The sequence below is a fragment of the Rhipicephalus microplus genome, chromosome 3, assembly GCF_043290135.1.
Source record: "Rhipicephalus microplus isolate Deutch F79 chromosome 3, USDA_Rmic, whole genome shotgun sequence".
NCBI lineage: Eukaryota > Metazoa > Arthropoda > Arachnida > Ixodida > Ixodidae > Rhipicephalus > Rhipicephalus microplus.
In genome coordinates this window covers 71,724,487-71,747,962 of record NC_134702.1, presented here as the reverse complement: position 1 = coordinate 71,747,962, position 23,476 = coordinate 71,724,487, and the positions used below count along the sequence as shown (strand labels likewise).

Sequence of the window (23,476 nt, the reverse complement as noted above, 5' to 3'; positions counted from 1 at the left end):
AAAAAAATTATTTTTATCAAGTGAATATCAGTAATTTTATATCGTAATTAATTTTGAAAATTACTAGAGACGAAATTGGTCTCTCCGTGAAAACTAGTTCAATATTTTTTCTCATAAACTATGCAGTTATTAAAAAAACGAGGTGAACTTTCGGGCTACAGGGTGGTATGTGCACAAAATATAAGATAAACAATAAATATGAAATATCAACTTTTGGACCCATGTCGATCTCTCGTGAAATCACCCAGAAATAACTGCAGTATATGCACAAGTTTATTACAAACGTGTTTTTGTGGGTGCCTAGGTTCTGATGCCTGCCGATGATATCGGTTTCGTACAACGTGGGGTGTACCACAGGTACGCAATGCTAAAGACTGCATTTCAGCTATTCACTGCCACACCTGTGGATGTGGCTGCGGCGGCTGCATTTCCGATGGAGGCGGAAATGTTGTAGGCCCGTGTGCTCAGACTTGGGTGCACGTTAAAGAACCCCAGGTGGTCTAAATTGCCGCAGCCCTCCATGACGGCGTCTCTCATAATCATATGGTGGTTTTGGGACGTTAAACATATCAATCAATCAATCAATCAATCAATCAATCAATCAATCAATCAATCAATCAATCAATCAATCAATCAATCAATCCATCAATCAATCAATCAATCACCTGTGAATGCGCCACCCTGTTTGAAGAGACCACGAACACCACCCGTATTCTAGACAAGCGCACATAGATAAAAGGCACATAGATAGCGCCTGTATCATTAATAGTATGAAGTCTTCGCTTCGAAGACCTTTATTAGGCCCGAGGAACCGGCAGCCGACAGCTACAATGAATGAGCCAAGATGATGATGCTACGCGACAACGATGAAGATGCATGAGCCACACATGATAATGATGATAATGTACCGGTGAAGAGGATGCGTATACTAAATGCCCACACCAATTCCCCCCACGTGAAAGCGGCCAGCCTGGCCGCGGCAAGTCAAGGGGACAAAGAACATCGCATGAAGAGCTTCATACGGGAGACATTGACGACCTCTGTAGTTCGATAACGGCGATCTGCTGGGGCTACAAGTGGCGTCACGCGATAATTCACTGGTGAAGTATCTTCAAGAACTGTGTACGGCCCGATAAACCGAGGCTGAAATTTGTCACACAAACCAGGTGTGCGAACAGGCGTCAAAAGGAGCACTTCGTCTCCAGGTTGGAAGGATACAGCACGATGCGATTCATCATAAACTAGCTTTCTGTCTTGCTGGCGGGCTTCAGTGTTTATACGAGCACGTTGGCGGCACTGTGCGAGTCGTGAAACGTGTTCCTCTGAAGAGGATGGAGATGAATTCACTTGGCAGGTAAAGAAAGAGACGTCCAGGAAAGAAGTAGGGGAGCGTCCATAAACTAGGTAAAATGGCGAGTAGCCGGTTGTCCGCTGAATGGCCGTATTGTAGGCAAAAGTGACGAATGGTAGAACAACGTCCCAGTTTTTGTGGTCTGGTTGAATATAGGCGGCGATCATGTCAGCAAGAGTGCGGTGGAATCGCTCAGTGAGGCCGTTAGTCTGGGGATGATAACTAGAGGCAGTCTTGTGAGTTGTGCCAGAGGCGTGAAGAAGTTCGTTCACTAGTTGTGAAAAAAAGGCCCTTCCACGGTCACTGAGCAACACACGTGGAGCACCATGACGCAGCATAATGGCTCGGAGGATGAAATCGGTAATCTCAGAAGCTGAACCAGTAGTAACGGATGCCGTCTCGGCGTAGCGCGTCAAATGGTCAACGGCTGTTACTATCCACCGGTTTCCAGCAGCACTGACTGGGAGGGGGCCATAAATATCGACGCCTACAACTTCGAATGGGGGGGCGCTGCAAGCGCGCGAAGTGATCGGACGTGCAGCGCATCGGCTCCGTCGTTTTTCGGCTGGAACCGTCGGTTTCTAAGCTGAACCTCAACGAAACTGATGCCATTGGACGCCTAACACCACAAGGAGTCTGTGGACACCGATTCTCCACAGGTGGGCCAATTTTCGAGACTTTCACGCCGACCGCGTCCTGCAACGCCGCGGTTGAGCTGGCCCTTTCAAGGGCTAGGCTCGACGCAGCTGGCGTCTCGGATTCCCGGGTATGGCGGCAACTAAGATCACCGGGTATGACCCGGTAACCATGCAATGGACTGAAATCGACGCCACAAAACGAGATGAAGATGAAGATGTTCCACCCACCGAAGATGAGTGTTTGCAAGCCCTGATGCGTCTACGGCAACGCAGGACACAGGCAAATCCGACAACCAAGGGAGACGCCAGCACAGCGTCGCTGACCCAGGCGGGGATTCCCCGCTCAGTGACTCCCGGCGGTGCTCGCGCTGCTTCGCCAAAAGGAAGTAAGAAGACAGCACAGCAGTGGCGCCCGAAACAGACGCCACGCTTACGCTCGGAAGACCTCATCGTGGTCCTGAAACCTCGAGGAACCCTCGATTTGAAGATGGTTTTCAAGCACGGAGAAGTGGGTTCTGCAATAGCTCGCTACGTTGGTGACCTGGCAGCCGACGACCTCAGCGTCTGGCCCGTCTGGGAACAGAACGTCATTGTCTGTGGCACTCAGACCCCATCCGTGGTGGACAAGCTTATCAAGGAATTCGACCTCAAGGTTGGGGAACAGACATATCCCTTCCGTGGCCATCTCAAACTCAATGGCGACTGTTGCAAAGGGGTCATCCGTGTCCGCGAGGACGAAACCTCTGCTTCACTCAAGCCGAAACTTCGCTGGAGGGAGGGCGACATCGCTTTCATCCGAAAACTTGGCTCCTCAAATATAGCGGTGGTGACTTTCGTGGGCCGAAGACTTCCCCGTTACATTCAGTACAACTATGAATGTGTCCCAGTACACACCTATAAGAAAACAATCCCGGCGTGCTACAGATGTGGTACGGTTGGCCACCGGGTGGACAACTGCCCTCACCCCGAAGACGGGCGCTGCGGATACTGCGGCAAACAAGTTGGGGCCACTACAGACGGCCTAAGAGAACACGAGTGTCAGCCTTCCTGCATAATCTGCGATGGGGCCCACCTCACAGGGTCCGCGGACTGCACTGGAAAGTTCCGTAAGCTGCAACGTCCGGAGGCAACGAACAAGGCAGGACCCGCCACAACACGGCACAAGCGGTCGCCCCGACCTTCGAAGAAGGGGAAGCAAGGCCAGCAACAGCGGCAACCACCGCAACAGAAAGCCGGAAACAAGCACGTGTCTCAAGAAGTCAAGCCAGGAATAGGGAAACAGGCCCCGACACTCCCGGCCGGGGTTTTCCCTCCACTCAGCAGTGCTCCAAACCAACAGGTGAGTGGCTGGGCAGTGGCCGCCTCACAGTCATCTCCTTCCTCAAACCCTCTCACGCTCGAGATGAGTAATCAGTTGGAGTCCTTAAAGAAGCAAAATGCGCAGCTTGCATCCAAAATTCAGGCACTTGAAAAAGCTAGGGCGGAGAAACCTCTACCGCACATGGATGACGAGTGTGACTCGGCCTCTGTGTGCTCGGGCAATACAGTAACGTCTCACTCGGCCTTGATTGAAAATCTGGAGTCCCGGGTCTCTAATATCGAAGAACAGCTAGTACATTTCCCTGAACAGATGGCCCAGCTCCCGAATATGATTAGTCAAGCTGTGCAGACGGCTATCCAGATGCAGACGCAGCTCATTATAGCCACCGTAACGCAGCAAGTAACGCAATCCATTCAGACATGGCTCAGCAGTAACCCGAGATCTGCACGGCGTGCAGGGCCTATCCGTGAGGTAGGGCGCCCCAGTAAAATCCTCCGTGCAGCGGAGGGCGAAAAACAGCAGGAATCTACCGACTCCATAGAGAATGCGCAAAGTGGCGGTGCAGCTCTCGTCGCTGAACCGCTCACTAGCCCACCTCAACAAATACAATAAATATGGCAGGTACTCCTTCCAGAGCACGGATAAAAGGAGAATCGCTCTCGATAATACAGTGGAATTGCAGAGGTTTCCGAGACCGGCGCAAAAGGTCTCATTTACACCTCTATATTCAAAATTTGGACGTGATGCCCGCAGTGCTGGCCCTTCAAGAGCCAGGTTTGCAGGCTAAACTTTCAGGCTATAACACGTTTCAAAGGGACCCATCCACCTGTGTTCTGGTGCATAAATCTTACACTGCGCAGGAGATTGATCTCGAGCTTAAATCGGAGCATTCCTACACAATGGTGCAGATACTGCCTCTCCGTAGGATAAATCACGCGGTTTATATACTGAACATTTACACTCCGCCTAAAACACTCCACGTCACCTATGCAGAGATCTTCTGCCGTGCACTGAAATGTGCCGACAGAGCACCTCTGATAATTCTTGGGGACTTCAATGCCCCTTGCCGACTCTGGGGGTACACACGCGAGGAGGCCAGGGGAAGGCGGCTTGCGGAGCTTATCTCCACCTTAAGCCTCACCCTTCTCACCGACCCGGCCACCCCCACGCGCCTTGGCAACTCGGTGACCAGGGACACCTGTCCTGACCTCACTTTGGTTAAGAACACACGACACGTTACATGGACTAACCTAGAGGAGACCCTGGGCAGTGACCACTGCCTCCTAAACGTCACACTCTCCACACATCCTTTCAAACGGAAGGACACACAAGCGCGACTAGTTAACTGGGACAAAATGCGCACGGAAACTATACCGCCTATCCTCCGTTCCGGCAATTACGCAGACTGGGCTGCACACATCATGCTTACTCAGAAGAAATACGAAACCGTAGTGCGAACATCGGATGAACACCCAGCCGTTGACAACCACCTTCTGCATTTGTGGGAGGCCCGTCGGAGCCTCACGCGACGCTGGAAACGTCAGAAGCATAATAGACCCCTTCGAAAACGTATTCAGGAGCTAACTACACAGGCAGCTGAATACGCTACGCACTTAGCAGATGCAAACTGGACAGACAAATGTAATGATATCGCTCATCAGATGTCAAGCAAAAGCACATGGGGGCTGTTTCGCAGCCTCATTGACCCCACGCAAACGCGAGGAGAAACACAACGACACCTGCGAAGAGCCCTTCACGGATTTCAGGGTACTTCAACGCAACTCGCGGAAACTCTTCGCGACAGGTATCTCTGCCAGGTGCACGATCCGAGAGGTTCGGAGTATATATATTCGGGAAAAGAAAACGAGACCCTAGATGCCCCTTTTCTTCTACATGATATGAAGGCGGCAATGGCTAAAATGCGTAGAGGAACAGCCCCTGGTAAGGATAAAATCACGGTCAAGACGCTGGCAAATTTGGCCGATCCTGCGCTGGCACACCTCTTGGAATACATCAACGCCATCTGGAGTGGTCGGATATCGGTCCCTTCAGAGTGGAAGACATCACTGGTCACATTCATTCCCAAACCGGGGAAGCCAGTAAACATAGACAACCTTCGCCCCATCTCTCTAACGTCTTGCGTTGGCAAGTTGATGGAGACGATGGTGCGGGACAGACTTTCGGAATATCTTGAACAGAAAGGGGCTTTCGCCCATACCATGTTCGGATTCCGTCCTCACAAATCGGCACAGGATGTACTCCTGCAACTACACCGAGAGGTCATCCAACCGGTGGCGATGAAACATAACGACAGGGTCATCCTCGCCTTAGATCTGAAGGGGGCCTTTGACAATGTTAAACACAGCGTCATACTCGAACACCTAAGCCTCACTAACTGTGGTCAGAACACATTTAATTACGTCAAGGACTTTTTATCGGACAGAGCCGCCCTGCTCCGCATTGAAGACTCCGAATTCGGGCCGTATCAAATGGGTACCAGAGGGACACCGCAAGGGGCTGTTCTCTCCCCCATTCTATTTAACGTCGCAATGATGCACCTGCCACGTCAGCTGGCGGCCATAGAGGGCATTCATCATGCCCTCTATGCCGATGACATTACGGTATGGGCAACTCAAGGGAACTTAGGTGCCATTGAGACCAGTCTGCAACAGGCTGCCGAAATTGTACACACCTACGCGGCGCGTTGCGGACTCGAATGCGCACCCAACAAATCCGAATTCCTTCACATTAGAGGCATGCCTAAAGACAACACAGATATCTCCATCACTCTTCCTGCGGGCCCAATCAGACGAGCGGAGGAGATCAGGGTCCTGGGCCTATACATTCACCAGCAGCTCCGGATTGACACAACATTGACGAAATTAAGGAAGATAGGAGACCAGGTGGGTCGCATGATCCGCAGGGTCTCCAACAAGAGGGGGGGACTTCGGTGCACAGATGCGTTGCGGCTAGCGCACGCTTTTGTCACCAGCAGGGTCATGTACTCCGTCCCTTACCTCTCCCTCCGCAAACATGAGGAAGAACGAATCGAGGCAATCATTAAAAAGACAATAAAGCGGGCTCTTGATCTTCCGATCTCTACATCCAACAGCCGTCTCAAGGCATTGGGTGTGATTAATTCATACCAAGAGCTGAAGGAAGCCCATCTTTTAAACCAGTACACACGGCTAGCCCAAACCAACTCTGGCCAACGCCTGCTTGCACGTCTGCACATAAGACATGATTTCGAACAACAGGAACGGGTCAAAGTGCCAGAACTGTGGCGCACAGCCCTTCTGGTCCGACCTCTACCCACTAAAATGGACAGAGATGAACACACAGCGCGACGTGACGCACGCGCTCGGGCGCTGGAACGACAATTTGGACAGAAGCCAGGTGTGTACTACGTGGACGTTGCTGGCCCCACCTCCAAGGGGTGGTACACGGCGGCTGCTATTCACGAGGGCACACAGGTGGATGGGCTAACCTTTAGGGCGTATTCTGTAACACAGGCTGAGGAGGTCGCCATTGCCCTTGCGGCCTCTCACAGTAATTCCCGGTATATTATCACGGATTCGCGCCGAGCGTGTCGTAATTATACAGCCGGGTACATATCACCGTTAGCCGAGACAATACTGCGCAACTGCATAAGAGACACGGACCCTCATCCGAAACGCATTATATGGACACCGGGCCATCAGGGATTGCGGGGAAATGAGGCTGCAGATGCGGCTGCCCGAGCGCTCATTTCCGGGCTACCTTCGTCAATGCCGATGGAGACCGATGAGGAGGGTTACCCTCTCCTCCGATATAAGGAAATTCTTTATTATTATCGGGAAAGTCATCGCCGCTACCCTCCCCCCGCACGGGGGTTGAAGAAAGCAGAGGAGCGCATTTTGCTTCGCCTCCAGACGAATACATTGCTATGTCCTGCCATAGTCAAACATTTCGACCCTACGGTCACAGGACAGTGCCAGCACTGTGGGGAGGTGGCAGACACCTACCACATGGTGTGGGCCTGCCAAGCTAACGCAGCCATTACTCCTAACCCAAACCCTAGGCGAGAGGACTGGGAGGCGGCCCTGCTCGGCTGCTCAGACCTTCAGGCCCAGCAGGCCTTGGTCCAGAGAGCCAAGACGGCGGCTTTAACCAATGGGGTCCCGGAATAGAGACTCCACCTAGTCTGTAGGGGCCTCTACAGAGGTCCTACACCTCTCTTTTGTAAATAAATGTTTTTCACCACCACTACAACTTCGAATGGTGTGGCTGGGCACGGAAGAGGCTGTAGTGTACCGGCGGGAGCAGATGTTGGTAGTTTTCTACATTGGCAGGTAGTGCAGGACCCGACGTACCTAGCTACACTAGTGGTAATGCCTGGCCAATAAAACCGACTTCGAAGGCAATCGTAGGTTTTATGGTAACCAAGGTGATCAGCAGTCGGATGGTCATAAAGCGCCCTGAGGACTTCGGACCGAAGCGATCGGGGTAGAACGGGAACCCAGCGCTGACCATCAGGATGGTAAATTTTGCGGTACAGCACCCAGTTGTCCAGCTTAAATTGCGAGAGTGCGACGTAGCTTTGCATTAGGTGGACGGGAACTGCCAGTGAGGTAGCCTATAATACGTCGACAGTATGGGTCAGCCAACTGTCGATAAGGAAAATTGTGGGGTCATCCGAAGGCAGCTGGTTCATAGAGGCGAGAGAGGAAACCGCCGTAGACGTGGACTCCGAGGGCGTGTGCTGCAAATTGATGGCGGAAACCCCGAGTGAAGTCGCTGGTAGTGGGCAGCGAGAAAGAACATTGGCGTCACTATGCTTCCAGCCGCACTTGTACACGATCTCAAAATCATATTCTTGGAGGCGTAGAATCCAGCGTCCGAGGCGTCCCGACAAGTTCTTGAGTGTCGAAAGCCAACATAAAGCGTGGTGGTCGGTCACAATAGTGAAATGGCGGCCATGTAGATATGGACGAAATTTCTGTACTGACCAAACGATGGCGAGGCACTCCTGCTCTGTGATCGTGTAGTTCCTCTCGGCTGCGAAGAGGACGCGGCTGGCGTATGCAACGACTCACTCCCGCGAAGAGTCGTCGCGTTGCAGGAGCACGACTACTAAACCGCGGCCGCTAGCGTCTGTGTGCAGGAAGGTCGGTGCATCATCGTGAAAATGAGCAAGTACAGGGTCGGTCGTGAGGGCACTCTTCAACCTGTCAAAAGCCGATTCACATTCCTGAGACCACTGAAAGGCCATACCGGAAGCAAGTAGCTTATGAAGTGGTGCGGCTATGGAGGCAAAGTTTTGTATGAATCGCCGAAAGTAAGAGGCGAGACCAAGGAAACTTCGCAAATCTTTCTGTTTGTCAGGGCGAGGGAAGCGATGCACTGCAGCAGTTTTATCAGGGTCTGGACGAATTCCGTCCTTGCTCACATGACCAAGTACCTTGATAGATCTGCTGGCGAAATGGCACTTTTTAGTGTTAATTTGAAGACCAGCACCCGCAAGACAAGTCAGGACCTCGTCCAAGCGTTGCAGATGTTGAGGAAACGTCGATGAAAAGACAACAATGTCATCGAGGTAACATAGGCAAGTCTTCCGTTTCAGGCCACGCAGCACGGTGTCAATCATGCGCTCAAAAGTTGCGGGCGCATTGCATAGACCGCACGGCATAACATTGAATTCGTATAGGCCGTCCGGGGTTGCAAACGCAGTTTTAGGGGCGAAGCTCCTTAGGGCGTGGGCTGTGCGTCCCCTGTAGCCTGTATGTAGCCACCTCTAGTTTAGTTCTTGCAGTGTTCACTAGATGGGGGTACCGTCCCCTGTATGTAGCCACCTCTAGTTTAGTTCTTGCAGTGTTCACTAGATGGCGGTACCGTCTCCTGTATGTAGCCACCTCTCGTTTAGTTCTTGTAGTGTTTACTAGATGGTGGTACTTGTAGCTGATGATGAAAAGATGCAAGATGTTATAAACTAGAAAGCGGTACTTGTAGTTGATGAAAGACGCGAGATCTTATAAAATAGGAATGATGTCACATATGGCGCGTGTCATTGGTTGAAGGCAATCGTTCGATTTAGTGCGGCGACGTACGCTAGGGGGAGCGTTGTAATAAAATCCGTTCGCTGTTGGCGCGCGCTCGGAGTCGCCGGATGGATAAGGCTGCACAGCGGAGAGAGCGCAAGGCGGCAGCAGCGCGCGCTCGCAGACAGAATCCCGATGTGCGAGCGCGCGAGGCAAGGGACATCGCAAGCCATCCATCGTCTAAGAACAAATAAAAGTTGATTTGTGTATATACACACACAGCGTTTCTCACGTCTTTACATGATGATCGACTGGGCGAATTACACGGAAGATTCACAGTTTACCGATGAATCCCTCCGGAGCTTCGCCCATTTATCATCATTCACCCCGTGAATATGCCGTAATTTTTTTTCTTTATCATCTTCGTGCATGGGGATTTGCCAATAGCCGGAACGCAAGTCGAGGCTCGAAAAGTATTGAGCACCCTGTAAGGAATCTAGGGCGTCGTCGATGCGGGGCATAGGTTATACGTCCTTCCTAGTGATCTTATTGAGTGCTCGGTAATCGACACAAAATCGTACGGAACCGTTTTTTTACGTACCAGAACGATAGGCGACGACCAAGGACTGGTTGAGGGTCGTATTATTTCCCGTTGGAGCATATCGTCTACGTTTTCTTCAATGATTTTTCGTTCGGCTAGAGAGACTCGGTACGGACGGCGGTGCACAATGGATGTTCCGTCGGTCTGAATACGATGTGCTGTAGCGGTTGTCTGGCCCAGGGTGGATGAATGAACGTCAAAGGAGTTTGCATGCTTTTCCAACAAATCAAGCAGCTGCTGCTTCTGTGAGTCATTCAAGTCTTTGTTGATGGCTGCTGTAAAGGCCGAGGAAACAGCATGATCTCCAGGATGGACTTTGGAGGAGCCAGGGGTAAGAGGCACAACGCACACAGGCTGCAGATCAGCAACGCAGGCGACAGTAGTGCCCCGTGGCAGTAAAATTTTATCTTGTGTTGGTATCTTATGTTTTATCTTATGTTTATCTTAAGTTTTATCTTATGTTGGTAGCAGTGAGGACAGTTGATCCATTGTTGAAGCGAGCCACACCTGATGCAAGAGCTATGCCTTTATTAAGGCAACGCGGTGACAGAGTGACCAAAATGTCACCAGAGTCGACGTCGTTGGACAAAACTGTAACTAATTGATGTTGGTTTGGTGGTAACTCGATGTCTACTGCAGCGATGAGTCGAAGTGGCCTGTAGGTTTTGTCGTTGAGCGAGTGGTCCGTGTCAGTAAGATGGACGACACGTTGTGCACAGCAGCTAGCCGCAGAAGCAGAGGAAAGAAAGTCCCAGCCTAAGATGAGTTCATGGGAGCACGGGGATAGCACAGCAAATTCTATATGATGAAGAATTTCGTCGATTAGTACACGGGCAGTACAGAGAGTGGAAGGGCGAATCATTGCTCCCTGGGCTGTAACCAGTGTCGGTCCATCATAAGGCGTCGTGACTTTTCGAAGACGGGCACACAAATTAGCACGAATAACAGAAAACGCAGCCCCAGTGTCTACCAAAGCATCAACGTCCACTCCCTCAACTGTGACCGCAATCATATTGTAGGGGCGCGATGGAGGAATACGAGTCCTGTGTTGGAATGCAGTTTGTCCTCCAAAAACTGCGTCGCTTAGCTTTCCGAACGCCGATCAGAAGTAAGGCAAGCAGGCTGAAGAGGAGAAGAAGAGCGACGGTATGGCGACGGTGAACGGCGTCAGGTTGATCGGTGACTACTGCGCAGTTCACCCGATGCTGGTGGAGATGGAGACCGACGCGGTGATGACGAATAACGGCGGCCCTGGTACAAGGCTCCTGCGGTATAGTCGCGTTCGCGTATGTCATACCCTCGGCGCTCGTCTTGCTGGCGCTTGCGGCAAAAGCGTGCAATGTGACCACGATAGCCGCAATAATAGCAAGTAGGCCGAGTCGATCGATGAGGAGGGTAGTAGCTTGCGCTAACTGCACCGGGAGAGAGAGCAGTCAGAGGGACAGGTGACGGCTCAGGCGGTGGTGATGAAAAGCTCGTGGGAAAGCTTGTGGGAGGTGCGGCAGCAACCGACGCGTACGTTCGTGGCGGGGACGTCGAGCTGACGGTGCCTGGTGGTGCGGCGGCGGTGTGCGGGAACGATGGTAGAGTACGAGAGACAATGGGCTGCTGGTTGGCCATGTGGGTCATGGACGTGAGCTCTTCTCTGATGACATCCCGCAATGACGTTGAAGAAGACCGAATGGGACACATTGAAGGTAGTGTGAATCCCATTGATTCTAATTCTTCACGTATAAGCGCCCTTATTGTGTCTCGCAGGTTTGGATCAGTTGTAATACGGGCCGCGTCACTGTCTGGTTGTAGGCGCATAGACTCAAGTTCTTCGAGGCGCTGACAGGTTGTCGCAACGTCAGCAACGGTAGCCGGATTCTGGATTGCAAGGGCATTGAATGCGACGGGTCCAATCCCCTTAAGAAGCTGGTGCACCTTGTTTGATTCTGTCATTGGTGTGTCAAACCGGCGGCTTAGTGAAAGAACATCCTCGATGTAGGATGTATACGACTCCCCGATGTGCTGTTTCCGAGTCGCGAGAGCTTTCTTTGCGAGAGCCGAACGAACAGCCGGAGTGCCAAAGACATGGCGAAGCTGATCTTTGAAGGCTGATCAGTCAGGGATGTCGATGAAGTGGTTGGTTGGAACCACGTCTTCGCGACACCCGTGAGGTAGAATGACACATGAGCGAGTTTTTAGGTGTTATCCCACCGGTTAGCAGCGCCGACACGTTTGAAATCATCCAGACATTCCTCCACATTTTCCCCGCGCATACCAGCGAAGGGATGGGGCTCACGCTGGAGGCTGTTGATGACGTGAGAAGGCGCGGCACGCGGTGATGGAGTGGGAACGGCTGCAGCACCGGCCTCATCTGGGTGCGACATATTTCCGGACACCTGGCCCAAGCGGCGACCTGAACGTAGCTCCAGGGGGTAGAGTGGTCGAAAGGATGGTGGGGGATCTAACAGCACGCTCCACCACGTATGAAGTCTTGGTTTGGAAGACCTTTATTAGGCCTGAGGAACTGGCAGCCGACAGCTACGATGAATGAGCCAAGATGATGATGCTACGCGACAACAATGAAGATGCATGAGCCACACATGATAATGATGATAATGTACCGGTTAAGAGGATGCGTATACTAAATGCCCACAATAGTAATAATATTTTGAGTTCCACGACTCGAAACCATGATATCACTGCGAGGAAGGCCGCAGTGAAGGCATACGGAAAATTTGACCATCTGGTGCCGTTCTCTATTCAATCCAATCTATTTGAAGGAATCGCAGTTTTCTTTTTCGCTGTTCATAGCGTGTTGATTCCCACAGCATGGACACCATTTGGCAGCCATATATTTTCTGTGTACTTTTTTCTTTAGTTAGGTTTGTGCTGTTTCACTTGTAAATAAGTGAAACAGCAAGCGCTTATAATCTAAAGGCACACTTAACTTTTTTCTCAGTCAATATTATAGTTGCCCCCTCCCCTCCTTCTATGTAGCTTTCCTCCACTTGTGTGTGGTGCGCTGCTTCAGAGACAAGTGCACCTTTCACCAAGCGATGACGTCATGTGATGGCGCAATCATACGACCACTTTTTATGTTCCGTATCAATCAGATTGCAAATATTGACGAGTGGTGAGGTCGTCATGGCCGAGGTCAACAGCGATAAATCTTCTCCTATGACTAGGCATTTAAGGCTTCCGCTTCAATAAACGCAAAAAAAGAAATCTGGGAGCTGGTTTATGGACGAGTACAGAAGTAATGTATAGCGCGTTCCCGCAGTTTGTAGCGCGAGTGTCTCCCGGGCGTCCTCGTTTAGCGAGGCGGCGGGTGTGGTACAAAGAGCATGCCGCCTGGGTATGCGGCTGAACCGGCCGGGGGGTACGGGACAAAAGTTTGGCCGTCGATCTGGACACCCTGCGCAGTCATGACCTGAGGTGCGCCAGGCGCGATTGGGGCCCCCATCACCAGCACGCCACCACCTGGATAGGCACCCGGCATCACCTGCGAGTACGCAACGGGACAAGTTCGGATTAGATTGCGCTGTACACTACAGCCACATCTTTCTGGCGTTTTTGGCGAGACGCGTAGCCTTTCAAATGAAACCGTTGAGCCTACCACCGCATTTTCTTGTCCACCATAAAGCGCGCGAACAGTATTCATTATCCAGTTCAGACATACTTGGCTCCTCTGCATTATATGTCGAGGTAAATACATCCTATCGCAACAAATATGGTCCCTAAAAGCAATGCACACCTCTCTTCTGCGCGTTGAATTACACTGCAATGGCACGAACCGAAAACAGCAGAAACAATATGTACTGTCAGAGTCAAAAGTTCCTGGGCCAGAAAATAGAAATAAAGGCTAATATTTGCCGCTGTATCGGCAGCAAGCCTTGAACTCCGCCTTGAATTTCCGGCTTGTGCAAGATCATGCTAATAATGTGCGCTTTCTAATTCAGCCGAGTTCGACGACGCGTTACTGGAAAACAATTTTCTTCGACCTAGCAGTATCTAAATGTTTGAATACGTCTTTAAGTGTTCAGCAAATGAGGAATTACGTGATTATCTTTTAGTTCGCCATTCTTCCACTTATATCCAAGCGCTTGCCATGTACTCAAGGAGAACGCGTTGACAACCGACTTTATTATAATAAGAACCTGGTTCGTAACATCTGAACCCACACCAATAGCAAAAAGTTGGATCAATACACTATCGTAGAACTACTATACAAAATATTGCGAATGCGATGCTGTCGGTTCCTCAAGATAACCTAGTGAACGCACCCGAGTGTCTATCGAATGATGGCTGCGCCCATTTTGTTGTATTAGTTGTGAGAAATCAAACAGAAATGCACCACGGTAATTTTCCGGATATAACAGACAATTATGTCAAAGAAAGTATAAGGGATATCACTAGAAGTTATTGTAATGCATTTGGGAAGAAAGAACAGTGGATTAAAAGGTAATGGCAACAGGCAGCGCTGATTGACTCTCCCGCGTTTCTATGTACAATATATACCCTACAAAGCGAAAGAGGGGGGGGGGGATAGACGCTGTAGTAGCTCAGTTGGTAGAGTGTTGGACGCGTTCTTCGAACGCCACAGGTTTGGTCGCTGCCCACGGCAAGTTATCTTTTCATCTACTTTTCTTTATTCGCAGTTACATTACAAGTGCTTATAATAATATCTCTACACTTTCCTAGAAATCATTTTCAGTGCTAAGAATTATTGTATCTAACGAAGAAAAAAGAGTCCTTAAATTTACACCCCTTCATGCGGCATGCAGGAAAGATGTAATGCCATCAGTAGAGTTCTAGAACAAGTATATTGGTGCTTTCTTTTATCGCAGACGCTTAGTTAGAAAACACTTGCGGTGTTTCGACCACAAGAATCTATACGGGTAAACTCAATCGTCACTGGTACAAATGTAGCATTAGTGAAGCCATTGTACGAAATAGAGCTTCTGAGATTAATTGGTTCATCTCCGCGTCCATGCTTTTATTTGGCCTGGACGAGGCGTATGAGTTTATTATCAGCATTCAATTAAAACATACATTTTACAGAAGGCTTACATCTAAAGCGTCAACATGGCCTCGCAATACCAAGTGGTCGTGACCTAAATATTTACATACTTCTCATTACTGATTCACTTTTCTAAGCAGAATAAAAGAAAGAACGCTATACAGAAAATATCATCAGCAAATATGAATCAGTTCCCCGTGTATTTAACATGCGTAGGCAAATAGGTGCGCAGTCTGCTTTCATTTCGTCTCTATTGATATGGATGCCGATAATAATGGTACTAGTGCCGCTGCTGATGATGATGATATATAACACGATAATTGATCAGCCACCAGATATGTGTCCAGCGAATACTACGACAAAGAGACGATGGCTCGTTGCCGAATGAATGGTTAGGAGCCAATCCGGACGGCCGTGTCAAGGCGATAACTATTGTGTGCATGACTAAAAAAAAATTTCTTTTAGAAGGCACAGTAGAGCAAAGAAGGCGAATTCCATGCGCCACGCAAAGCGACAAGCAGAATACACACAGGCGGAGCTGAGGGTTTCACGTGTGCCCACGATGAAATTGGTAACTTGCGAATCGGAATAGGTGATCGGTGACCTTTTTTACAAAATCTATCATTACAACACCTATTAGAAGGATGACTTGTTTACTTCGTTTCATATCGCCAAGGATCGAGAATAGCTTTAACCTACCATGTTGTCACACCAGATTTTGCGATGACTCTTTTGTTCCTAGGACAAATGCCAGCTGGAAGAAGCACCTTCCCATCTCCCTCGCCAGCGTAATTTACGCACAAGATTTCAAACTCGCTATACAAGATGTCATGTCAGTTTTTTTTCATTGTTCTAAATTGTAACTGCATGTGTAATTATTGTTTCCCTGCTCCTTGTGCTTTCTGGCCTAGAAAAAATACTTCGTAAATAATAAACTAACGAATGAAAGAACTGCCAGCACGTTCTTCTTCTTCATTGTTCTTTTAATCCCTGCATAGCATTCACAAAACATAACCGCGCATTGAAGACATTACCGTTCTTTACCTGAACAACTTGGACCACGTTTGGTTGCTGTTGCTGTTTCTGCAAGTCATCGGTGTCCAGAAGGCCCTGGGTGGCCATCGTTCCTTGCTGCCTCACCCCCTCGTAGAAATCGTGTATGTTATACAACACGATTCCCTGCGCCAGGAAGCAGAAGCAATGAAAGAAATAGAAATAAAAAAAGAAAGACATAAGAAAGGCTGCTGGGCGCGCACAACACCGCCATGTTCCTGCGCAATCTAGTCGCGAAAGGCGTCCTGTAAGAACTGTACAACTTTCAGCATTGAGATAATAACGGTGAAACGTGGAAGTGCCTCAGACAGGCTGGCCGACGTTTCGATAGGAGGACGTATCTTTATGATTATCACACTCCGTGTTTCCATCAGTTGGCTTCCGTTTTGATTTTGGATTATAACTTTCAGCAGCAAGACGACAGCGAACGGCTGCTATGCCGCAACCTGTACTGATCACGTGCGTTTCGTGGCAGAAACTTGCCGAAACAAGTATCAGCCAACTTTGTTCGCTGAACAAACTACTCGGTGTGAATGATCAGTTCCACGCGAACGCATATCGGCCAGTTGAATTCATATCGCAGCGCGTGACGAAGGTGATTCCAAACACTGTAACAGTTATGCTGGTATACGGAAGCGTTTAACGCCGATCAGCACTTCCGTTCCCACATTCATTCTCATCCACCAGCAACTTCCGTTGTTCTGCAATTGCCGTGGACAGTGCAAAAGTCGAGACTAGTATTTTTTAAAAAAACGAGTACGGTATCTCGACTCCGTTTAACACTGACGTAGTGAGCAGTCACCTTCCCACAAAAGGAGCTGTATTAGTGATTTCAACAAAAAAATTTACGCTCACGCTTGCAACAGTTGTCTTATCACATAGGCGATCATAATAAGTTAGCCTTTTTAATTACATACGTAACTATTAGACATCATCTCTCATGAAAGAAATAGTGTTTAGCGTCATGTACCCACGTGACCTGTGCTTGTGGCTTTGAAAAAGTTCAGTCGTTCAGTTGTCTGGTAGGCAGCTGTGTGCACGTGCTAAAAACAGTCGTCGCAGTTATGATAGTTCACGCTATTTGGCATGGTTAGGAACGACACATTCGAGAGCGAAGCGATTGAGCTGTTTCAACGGCGCTGAACGCAGCATGCATCGCATATGGCGGCTGGTTGGAACTGTCCGAAGTTTGCGCAAGGCGCACTGGTGAGTGTTCGCTCGGCTAGTTTATTAAACGCGCGCTGCGCTAACAGTCGAAACAAGAGTATATAGGTGGTTGATCGTCAGAAGCCAGCATGAACAGTCACTGAATTAAGGGTATTGTGTACACAAAAAATGTGCGCCCCCCCCCCCCACACAACACACCCACCCACCCACACGCACGCACTCACGATACAAACACACTCACACAGACACACATACAGAGTGAGAGAACAAAATCTTCCAGTAGCTATGCATTATGAGTCCGTTGGTTTCCAAGTCACTTAGAAGACTTTCATGTAGCGTGTGACGAAACGCAGACACGCGAAGACACATATTGACACCATAAGGCGTATGGGTATTCATTTAAAACATGATTCGAGCATTCAAGGGCGCCACATTTGAATGCGCGATCTCCTCCACGGTGGGCCATTCTGCTGCACGAACGAACGGTTTCATTTTTTTTTATTAAAGTTTCGGCGAACACAGCCGCGGCCCTACCAGCATTCAATTGGTTGGTCGATTTTGTACGGCACTGCGATATAAACGACCGTCTAAGTGAAAACATAATCACATTCTGACTTTGGGGAATAGGTGAAGTGTTCGCTGAAGAATTCAACGCTTGCGAGGGAATTTCCAGGACGACTTTCTATCAGCAAAATAAACGACTTGGAAAACAATGGCGCAGCAGGAAAAAGTTTGATGATGGGTACAGCACAGTGCCTGTTTAAATTTGATTCATAATTTATAGTAGCATGCTCACTGGGGCTTGCGTGCATTATAAAACGTGCTTGACTGCCCATGCCACGCTTGCACGTGATAGCAAAGAACATTTCGCTGCGGAATCAGCGAACACGTTCCAGAAAAGAATGAATCAAAGAGACCCCCTGCGGTGGGGTCTATATAGTGGCTAAGGCACCCGGCTGCTGACCCGCAGGTCGCGGAATCGGATGCCGGCCGCGGTAGATGCTTGAGGCCTTTGTGTTTAGGTTTAAGTGCGCGTCAAATAATTCTAGGTGGTCGAAATTTCCGGAGCCTTCCCCTATGGCATCGTTCTTATTGATAAGGTAGTTTTGGGACATTAAATCCCAAGAATTATTTTTAATAATACTACTTATAACGAATAACAGAGGGCTGTGATAGTATGTGAGTATTCCGAGTATTTGTTCTAAAAGACCGAGTGAGCGAACACGGAAACAAGGAAGTTATCTGGCACACTGTCACCTGTCACGTAGACCCGCAAACGGGCCGGATTGGTAGGTTTGTTAGTTGTATGAGCATGCGCAGGTACGTTTTTGTGCCTTCCTTCTTTACCGCCGCTGTGCGCCTTTGGATTCGGCGTCTGTGGAGCCCCAATGTTTTCGTGTGCCCGTGTTTCCACGCCCCGTCTTTCAGAATGAGAATAAAACACACGAAGGCGCCTTATGCGCTCACGGCCTCAAAGCTAACAGATTTTGCCTTCGGAAAATAGCCCCAGAAAAAGAGGCACATGCTTCTGCAGGTGTTGTGTGTAGCGATATGAAGTGGCTGGAGCAGGAGCTGAAAGCGGATGCTCAAGGTATTCAGTGGAACTTGTGGCTCACACCTTCACACCATGATCCCGATTGGCTATGATGGGAGTCGCAAACTTCTAGGCAGACCAAGTGGCGATTACTTTGAGTACGACAGTATGTCTTCATGAAAGCTATGCCAGGGGTGTCCGACTTGAAATCAGGTGGCTGATCAATGAATATCTTTGTCAGGCGACTGATCTCAAGTTTAACAGAGGTAAAGGCATGTAAGAATATATTCTTTGCGACTTTATAAGCTTAAGTCGCCACCACAGTGTTACAGGGATTACAGGGCTTGCCTGCTGACCCGAAAATAGCGGGTTCACTTCCGGCCGTGGAGGTCGCATCTCGGATGGTGTCAATTTGATTGCTGTCCATGTACCGGGCGATGTGGGTGCACGTTAAAGGACACCAGGTGATCGAAACGTATGGAGTCCTCCTCAACCACAAGCCTCATATCGACAAGGTGGTTTCAGCTGATCGACGTAGCGCGTTTAGAAACATAGGACAAGGGAAGGGACAGGGACCCTTCCCTTGTCCTATGTTTCTAAACGCGCTACGTCCATCAACTATGTCTTACTAACATGCCCAACTTTATACTCTAGTGGTTTCAGCATGTAAAACTCCACAAATTATTAATAATGAAGCTATTATTATTATTACAGGATATTTATTTTGTTGTGATTGGCTTTGGTTGGCAGGGTAGTATTCTTGTATTTACACTCAGTTAGTCTCAGTGAAATGACAAAGCATAACATGTTTTATATTAGAATATGTATTGACCTCTTTGGACACTCACCTTAACAATAGTGACGATAGTAGTAGAAACGAGAGATAGCAATATGGAAATGATCTGCATGAGAAAAATAGCGAGGCTTCAGTCAGGTTATAGTTGGGTCTTGCTGGCACATTTACATAGCGCGTTTCTGTACTGTGTTGTGTACACACACAATGTAAAGTTTGCAGCATTAAAAGTTTTGTCGTATGCCTGTCTCGTTCCACCTTGTCCTTTGCGAGCGAAATGCAGCTCCTAAATGCAGAGCAGCGGGAAAACACGTTGGTAAACGTTGTTCTGCGAGATCATCTTCAATCCTTCTGTTTTTCAAAGGGACGCTAAGAAAGGATTTTTCGCGTATTAGTTGAGTACACTCTCACAATACAAAAAACAAACACCACTCTTGCCGCGACACGACGCTCGTTAAAGTCAGAAAACCCGCGAAAAATAAAATGCGGACGGAGCCGCCTCCTTGAGATTCATGCACCAGAACCATGACATCGTACATTTTGAAAGCGTGTACCGGCTCCTACGTAGCTTATAATCGATAAACAATGAAATACAGCCATGGTCACGCCTTTGTATAGCGCGCGAGCGGCCAGCCTTGCTCTGCAGTGCGACACCTTGCGGCCGTTGCTCTTTGTGACGTCGCGTGCACAGGAGCATGCGCGGCCTTACAGACATGCAGGCATGCTCTGTAAGGGTGAAAACAGCAGAAGGTGTGCTTGTTTAGCCGAAGATCCGCGCCCCCTCAGGTCACTTTAAGACGATGCGCGTTTCGACTGACAAAACACGCCTGCATCAACGATGTACGCTCAGTTGTGGCTGTTTAGAGGCATGCGATTATATGAAGATATTATAATGCAGCAGCCACGTGAAAAAAAATACTAGACGGTCACAAAGTGAAACTGGCCATAAGGAGTGTGTCGTTTATGCTGGCGTATGTTATCAGTCGAAACACGCTTCGTGCTATAAATTAGATATGACGAGAGCGCCCTGAGTGAGCTCGGGTCTTCGGTTAAACTAGCCCACTTTCCAACGTTGTCGCCCGTGCAGAGCAGGCCCGCATGTTTGTAAGGCTGCGCATGCTCCTGTGCACACGACGCCACAACGCGCAACTGCCGCAAGGTGTCGCGCCACAGAGCAAGGCCGGCTGCTCATGCGCTATACACAGATGAGGCCGCAACTGTACGTTATCATCCGGGGCTGCCACAGGCCTATAGCATATAAAGTTTCAAGAAATGTTTCATCGAGCCGATGTCGCGAAAATACTAAAAATGAATGTTAAAATTTTGACGCCACGCTTGAAAATTTTAGCGACAATTTCAAAAAGTAAATTCTAACCTTGATTTTCTCCATTATTAATGATGTTATGATAGAAAAACATGGCATTAGTGTTGTCAGTCATTGTTTGTTTTTAGTGTCCCTTCAATAGTGGCGGTGTCCTTGGTCGGGACTTCAATGCCCGGTGTCTTTTTTCTCACTACTTTTGTAGATAGCAAATGAGGTCTGCTCAATGAAAGTGCGTAAATTCAACCAGGGATATGTGCCTCTCCTCTCACCACTTCCCCAATGAACTACTCGCGTTACCCACCCCGACGCCCACAACTGCCCTCACCAGTCTTGTGACTTCGATCACACGCTTAATTCCACTTATTCAATTCACTTCATTCCCGTTCATTCAACCCCACTGCACTCCCTTTGCTGTTTCATCAGTATTCGCCATGCAGAGTTGGCGGAATTTTTTCGTCGTGACCTCCTAACTGCTTCATAGTTTTTTATCTCACCAGTCATTTAATAAAAAAAAAAGAACTTATTGACGCGAAGGGAGGAGCTACAGTGGATGAAACGCGCTTTACCGCGACACGTGAAGGTTGCATAAGCTTTTGAATACACATTTCAATACGTTCATGACATGGAGACATGCATACCGTATGCCTGAAGACACTATAAAACCTTGGTCAGTCTTCAGAGCTTCGAGTGCTTCTTTTGAAAACATCACTTGAACAGAACGATGGCATCGCCACAACAGCGATAATACATTATATCAAAAGGGTAAGTCTACACTATAGTGGGTGAAATAAAACAAAACTGACATGTCCTCGAGAAATTCATACCATGCGGTGTGATCAATGACATAACGGTGCGTGTCTTTCATTTGAACGTTATTAAACTACAGAACTTTGCCCATGTGTGTTTTAAAGTAGCACTAGAGAAGATATAATTGCCGCGTGCTTTAAAATTGAGGTAATTCCGGATGTAATAATTTATTTTATTGATACCGCCGACCGGTTTTGTATGGTTTTTGTTTGTTCTGTATCAAATTTCATCGATATAAAAAGGCAATTGTCGGCATTTATTGATGTGTACAAATTTTGTCAAGCTAAAGGAAAAAACATTAGGCCCTGATTATTACAGAACGTGTGGTCTTGATAGAATTAATGTCGGCGGTGTGTATTTTAGCAATGATCTTAACACTCAGGGTGAAGTAGGAAATGAAATCTTTCAAGCTTACCGCAGTAAGTACGTCATCGCGAGGAGGATCACTCTTTAGATACTGCGAAGGCAAAGGTCACCGTATTTTAGAATGTTCGTCTCAAAAGCAAATACATACATTTTTTTCCAGACCTTAATCTCTAGAAACAAACTTCGATCGAATGAGCAGTAATCAGCATAACCACAAGAAAAGCAAAATGATGTGGTTTTTAGTATTTTTCGGTAGCATAATCAATAATTTTTTTCCACTAATACGTTTAGAAACAAATGTCAAAAATACACTGAGCCTGCCACCGCCCGCTCGTCATTACCGCTGTTTACGTTATGTACTGGCATTAGCTAGGAGGATAGTTTGTGAGAGAAAATTCGAGCCAATTGTGGTTCAATAATGCAAAGGACGTTCAATAAAGTATGTTAAGTGCGAATATTAAGCTGCAGCTACAAAGCGTTGTTGAAAGTGTGTGAGCAACGCACGTTGCCCTGGGAGGCTGAAATATTGCAATGCCTGAACTGAAAACGCCCCAAAGGTCAGCGCTTTCCCTATTGAATTTATTTTCGTAACGGCATTACGAACGACTACATGCCCACATAAATGTTAGCTTCAGAGCGACATGTGTTGTTCCGACACACCTTCAGATTAGCCTTTAAAATGACGAAAGAAATTTCTTACGTCTTGCCACTTCATCTTCTTGGGTGACCATGCCCTCATACACTGGAAATGTGAAAGGTGCACGGTTAGGAGCTCAGCATTCAAAATTGTAATGTAGTGTTACTGTTACTTGATCAAGGTACTTGAACTGGGTGGTGAGAAAGAACCAAATCAGCACCATTACATTGAAGGTAATTCAAATAAAAAAATTAACTGAAGATTACTCTTATGTACTTCTACAATATTCCTCAGCATGTAAGCAACAGCGTTGTTCTGCTTAACACGAGCAGTCAATGAGTGATGAATATTTCGGCCATTTGTCAAAGTGGCCTTCGATAAATGTCGGTAAATGGAACTTCTGGCAGAGGATATTTACAGTAACGACCGATATGAAAGGGAACACAGAAACTAACTTCGAAAGGTCATAGCGGCTAGACTCAAATGGAAGCACGAAATTGGTTTCAACTCCAAATGTTCAAGCGGTAATGTATCTCTCGCCATTCATTAGTTCACATTTCAAGCAGTAGCTTACAAGTGATTCTTTATGGAACTTAAATTCGGCGTTCTTTCTCATATTAGTCGCGAGAGTGCAGACAAGCTGAAGGCAGCGATTGCGACAGACAACGGTAAGAAGCATTTCAAAATATGTGAAGCACCTTATATGACAATCTCCTTTGTTTAATTTGGAAACTCCCGACACCACACTCCATGCCTCGCCTTGGTGGTCTATTGACTAAAGTACTCGGCTGCCGACCCTCAGGTCGTGGGATCGAATCTCGGCTGCGGTGGCTGCCTTTTCAATGGAGGCGAAAAT

General features: G+C 48.3%; 1 protein-coding gene and 1 long non-coding RNA gene across 4 annotated transcripts in view; one reads left to right on the top strand and one right to left on the bottom strand.

Moving 5' to 3' along the window:
- The window catches only part of LOC142803783 (uncharacterized), a 99,987-nt gene that overhangs the window by 23,715 nt on the left and 52,796 nt on the right, over window positions 1–23,476 (top strand). The window lies entirely within an intron of this gene.
- LOC142803234 (uncharacterized) lies at window positions 13,143–22,719 on the bottom strand. Its single transcript, XM_075888345.1, has 5 exons — window positions 22,684–22,719; window positions 22,033–22,074; window positions 19,542–19,595; window positions 15,984–16,118; window positions 13,143–13,421 (listed from the first exon to the last, which is right to left on the bottom strand). The coding sequence occupies exons 1-5, from the start codon at window positions 22,696–22,698 to the stop codon at window positions 13,233–13,235; spliced, it is 435 nt and encodes a 144-aa protein (XP_075744460.1). The 5' UTR covers window positions 22,699–22,719; the 3' UTR covers window positions 13,143–13,232.

Coding starts and splice junctions, on each gene's coding strand:
- LOC142803234 (XM_075888345.1), bottom strand. Junction 19,596..22,032: donor GCGATGACGTACTTACTGCG/GTAAGCTTGAAA, acceptor TTTCTCATGCAG/ATCATTTCCATATTGCTATC. Junction 16,119..19,541: donor CTATCGTCACTATTGTTAAG/GTGAGTGTCCAA, acceptor TTCCTGGCGCAG/GGAATCGTGTTGTATAACAT.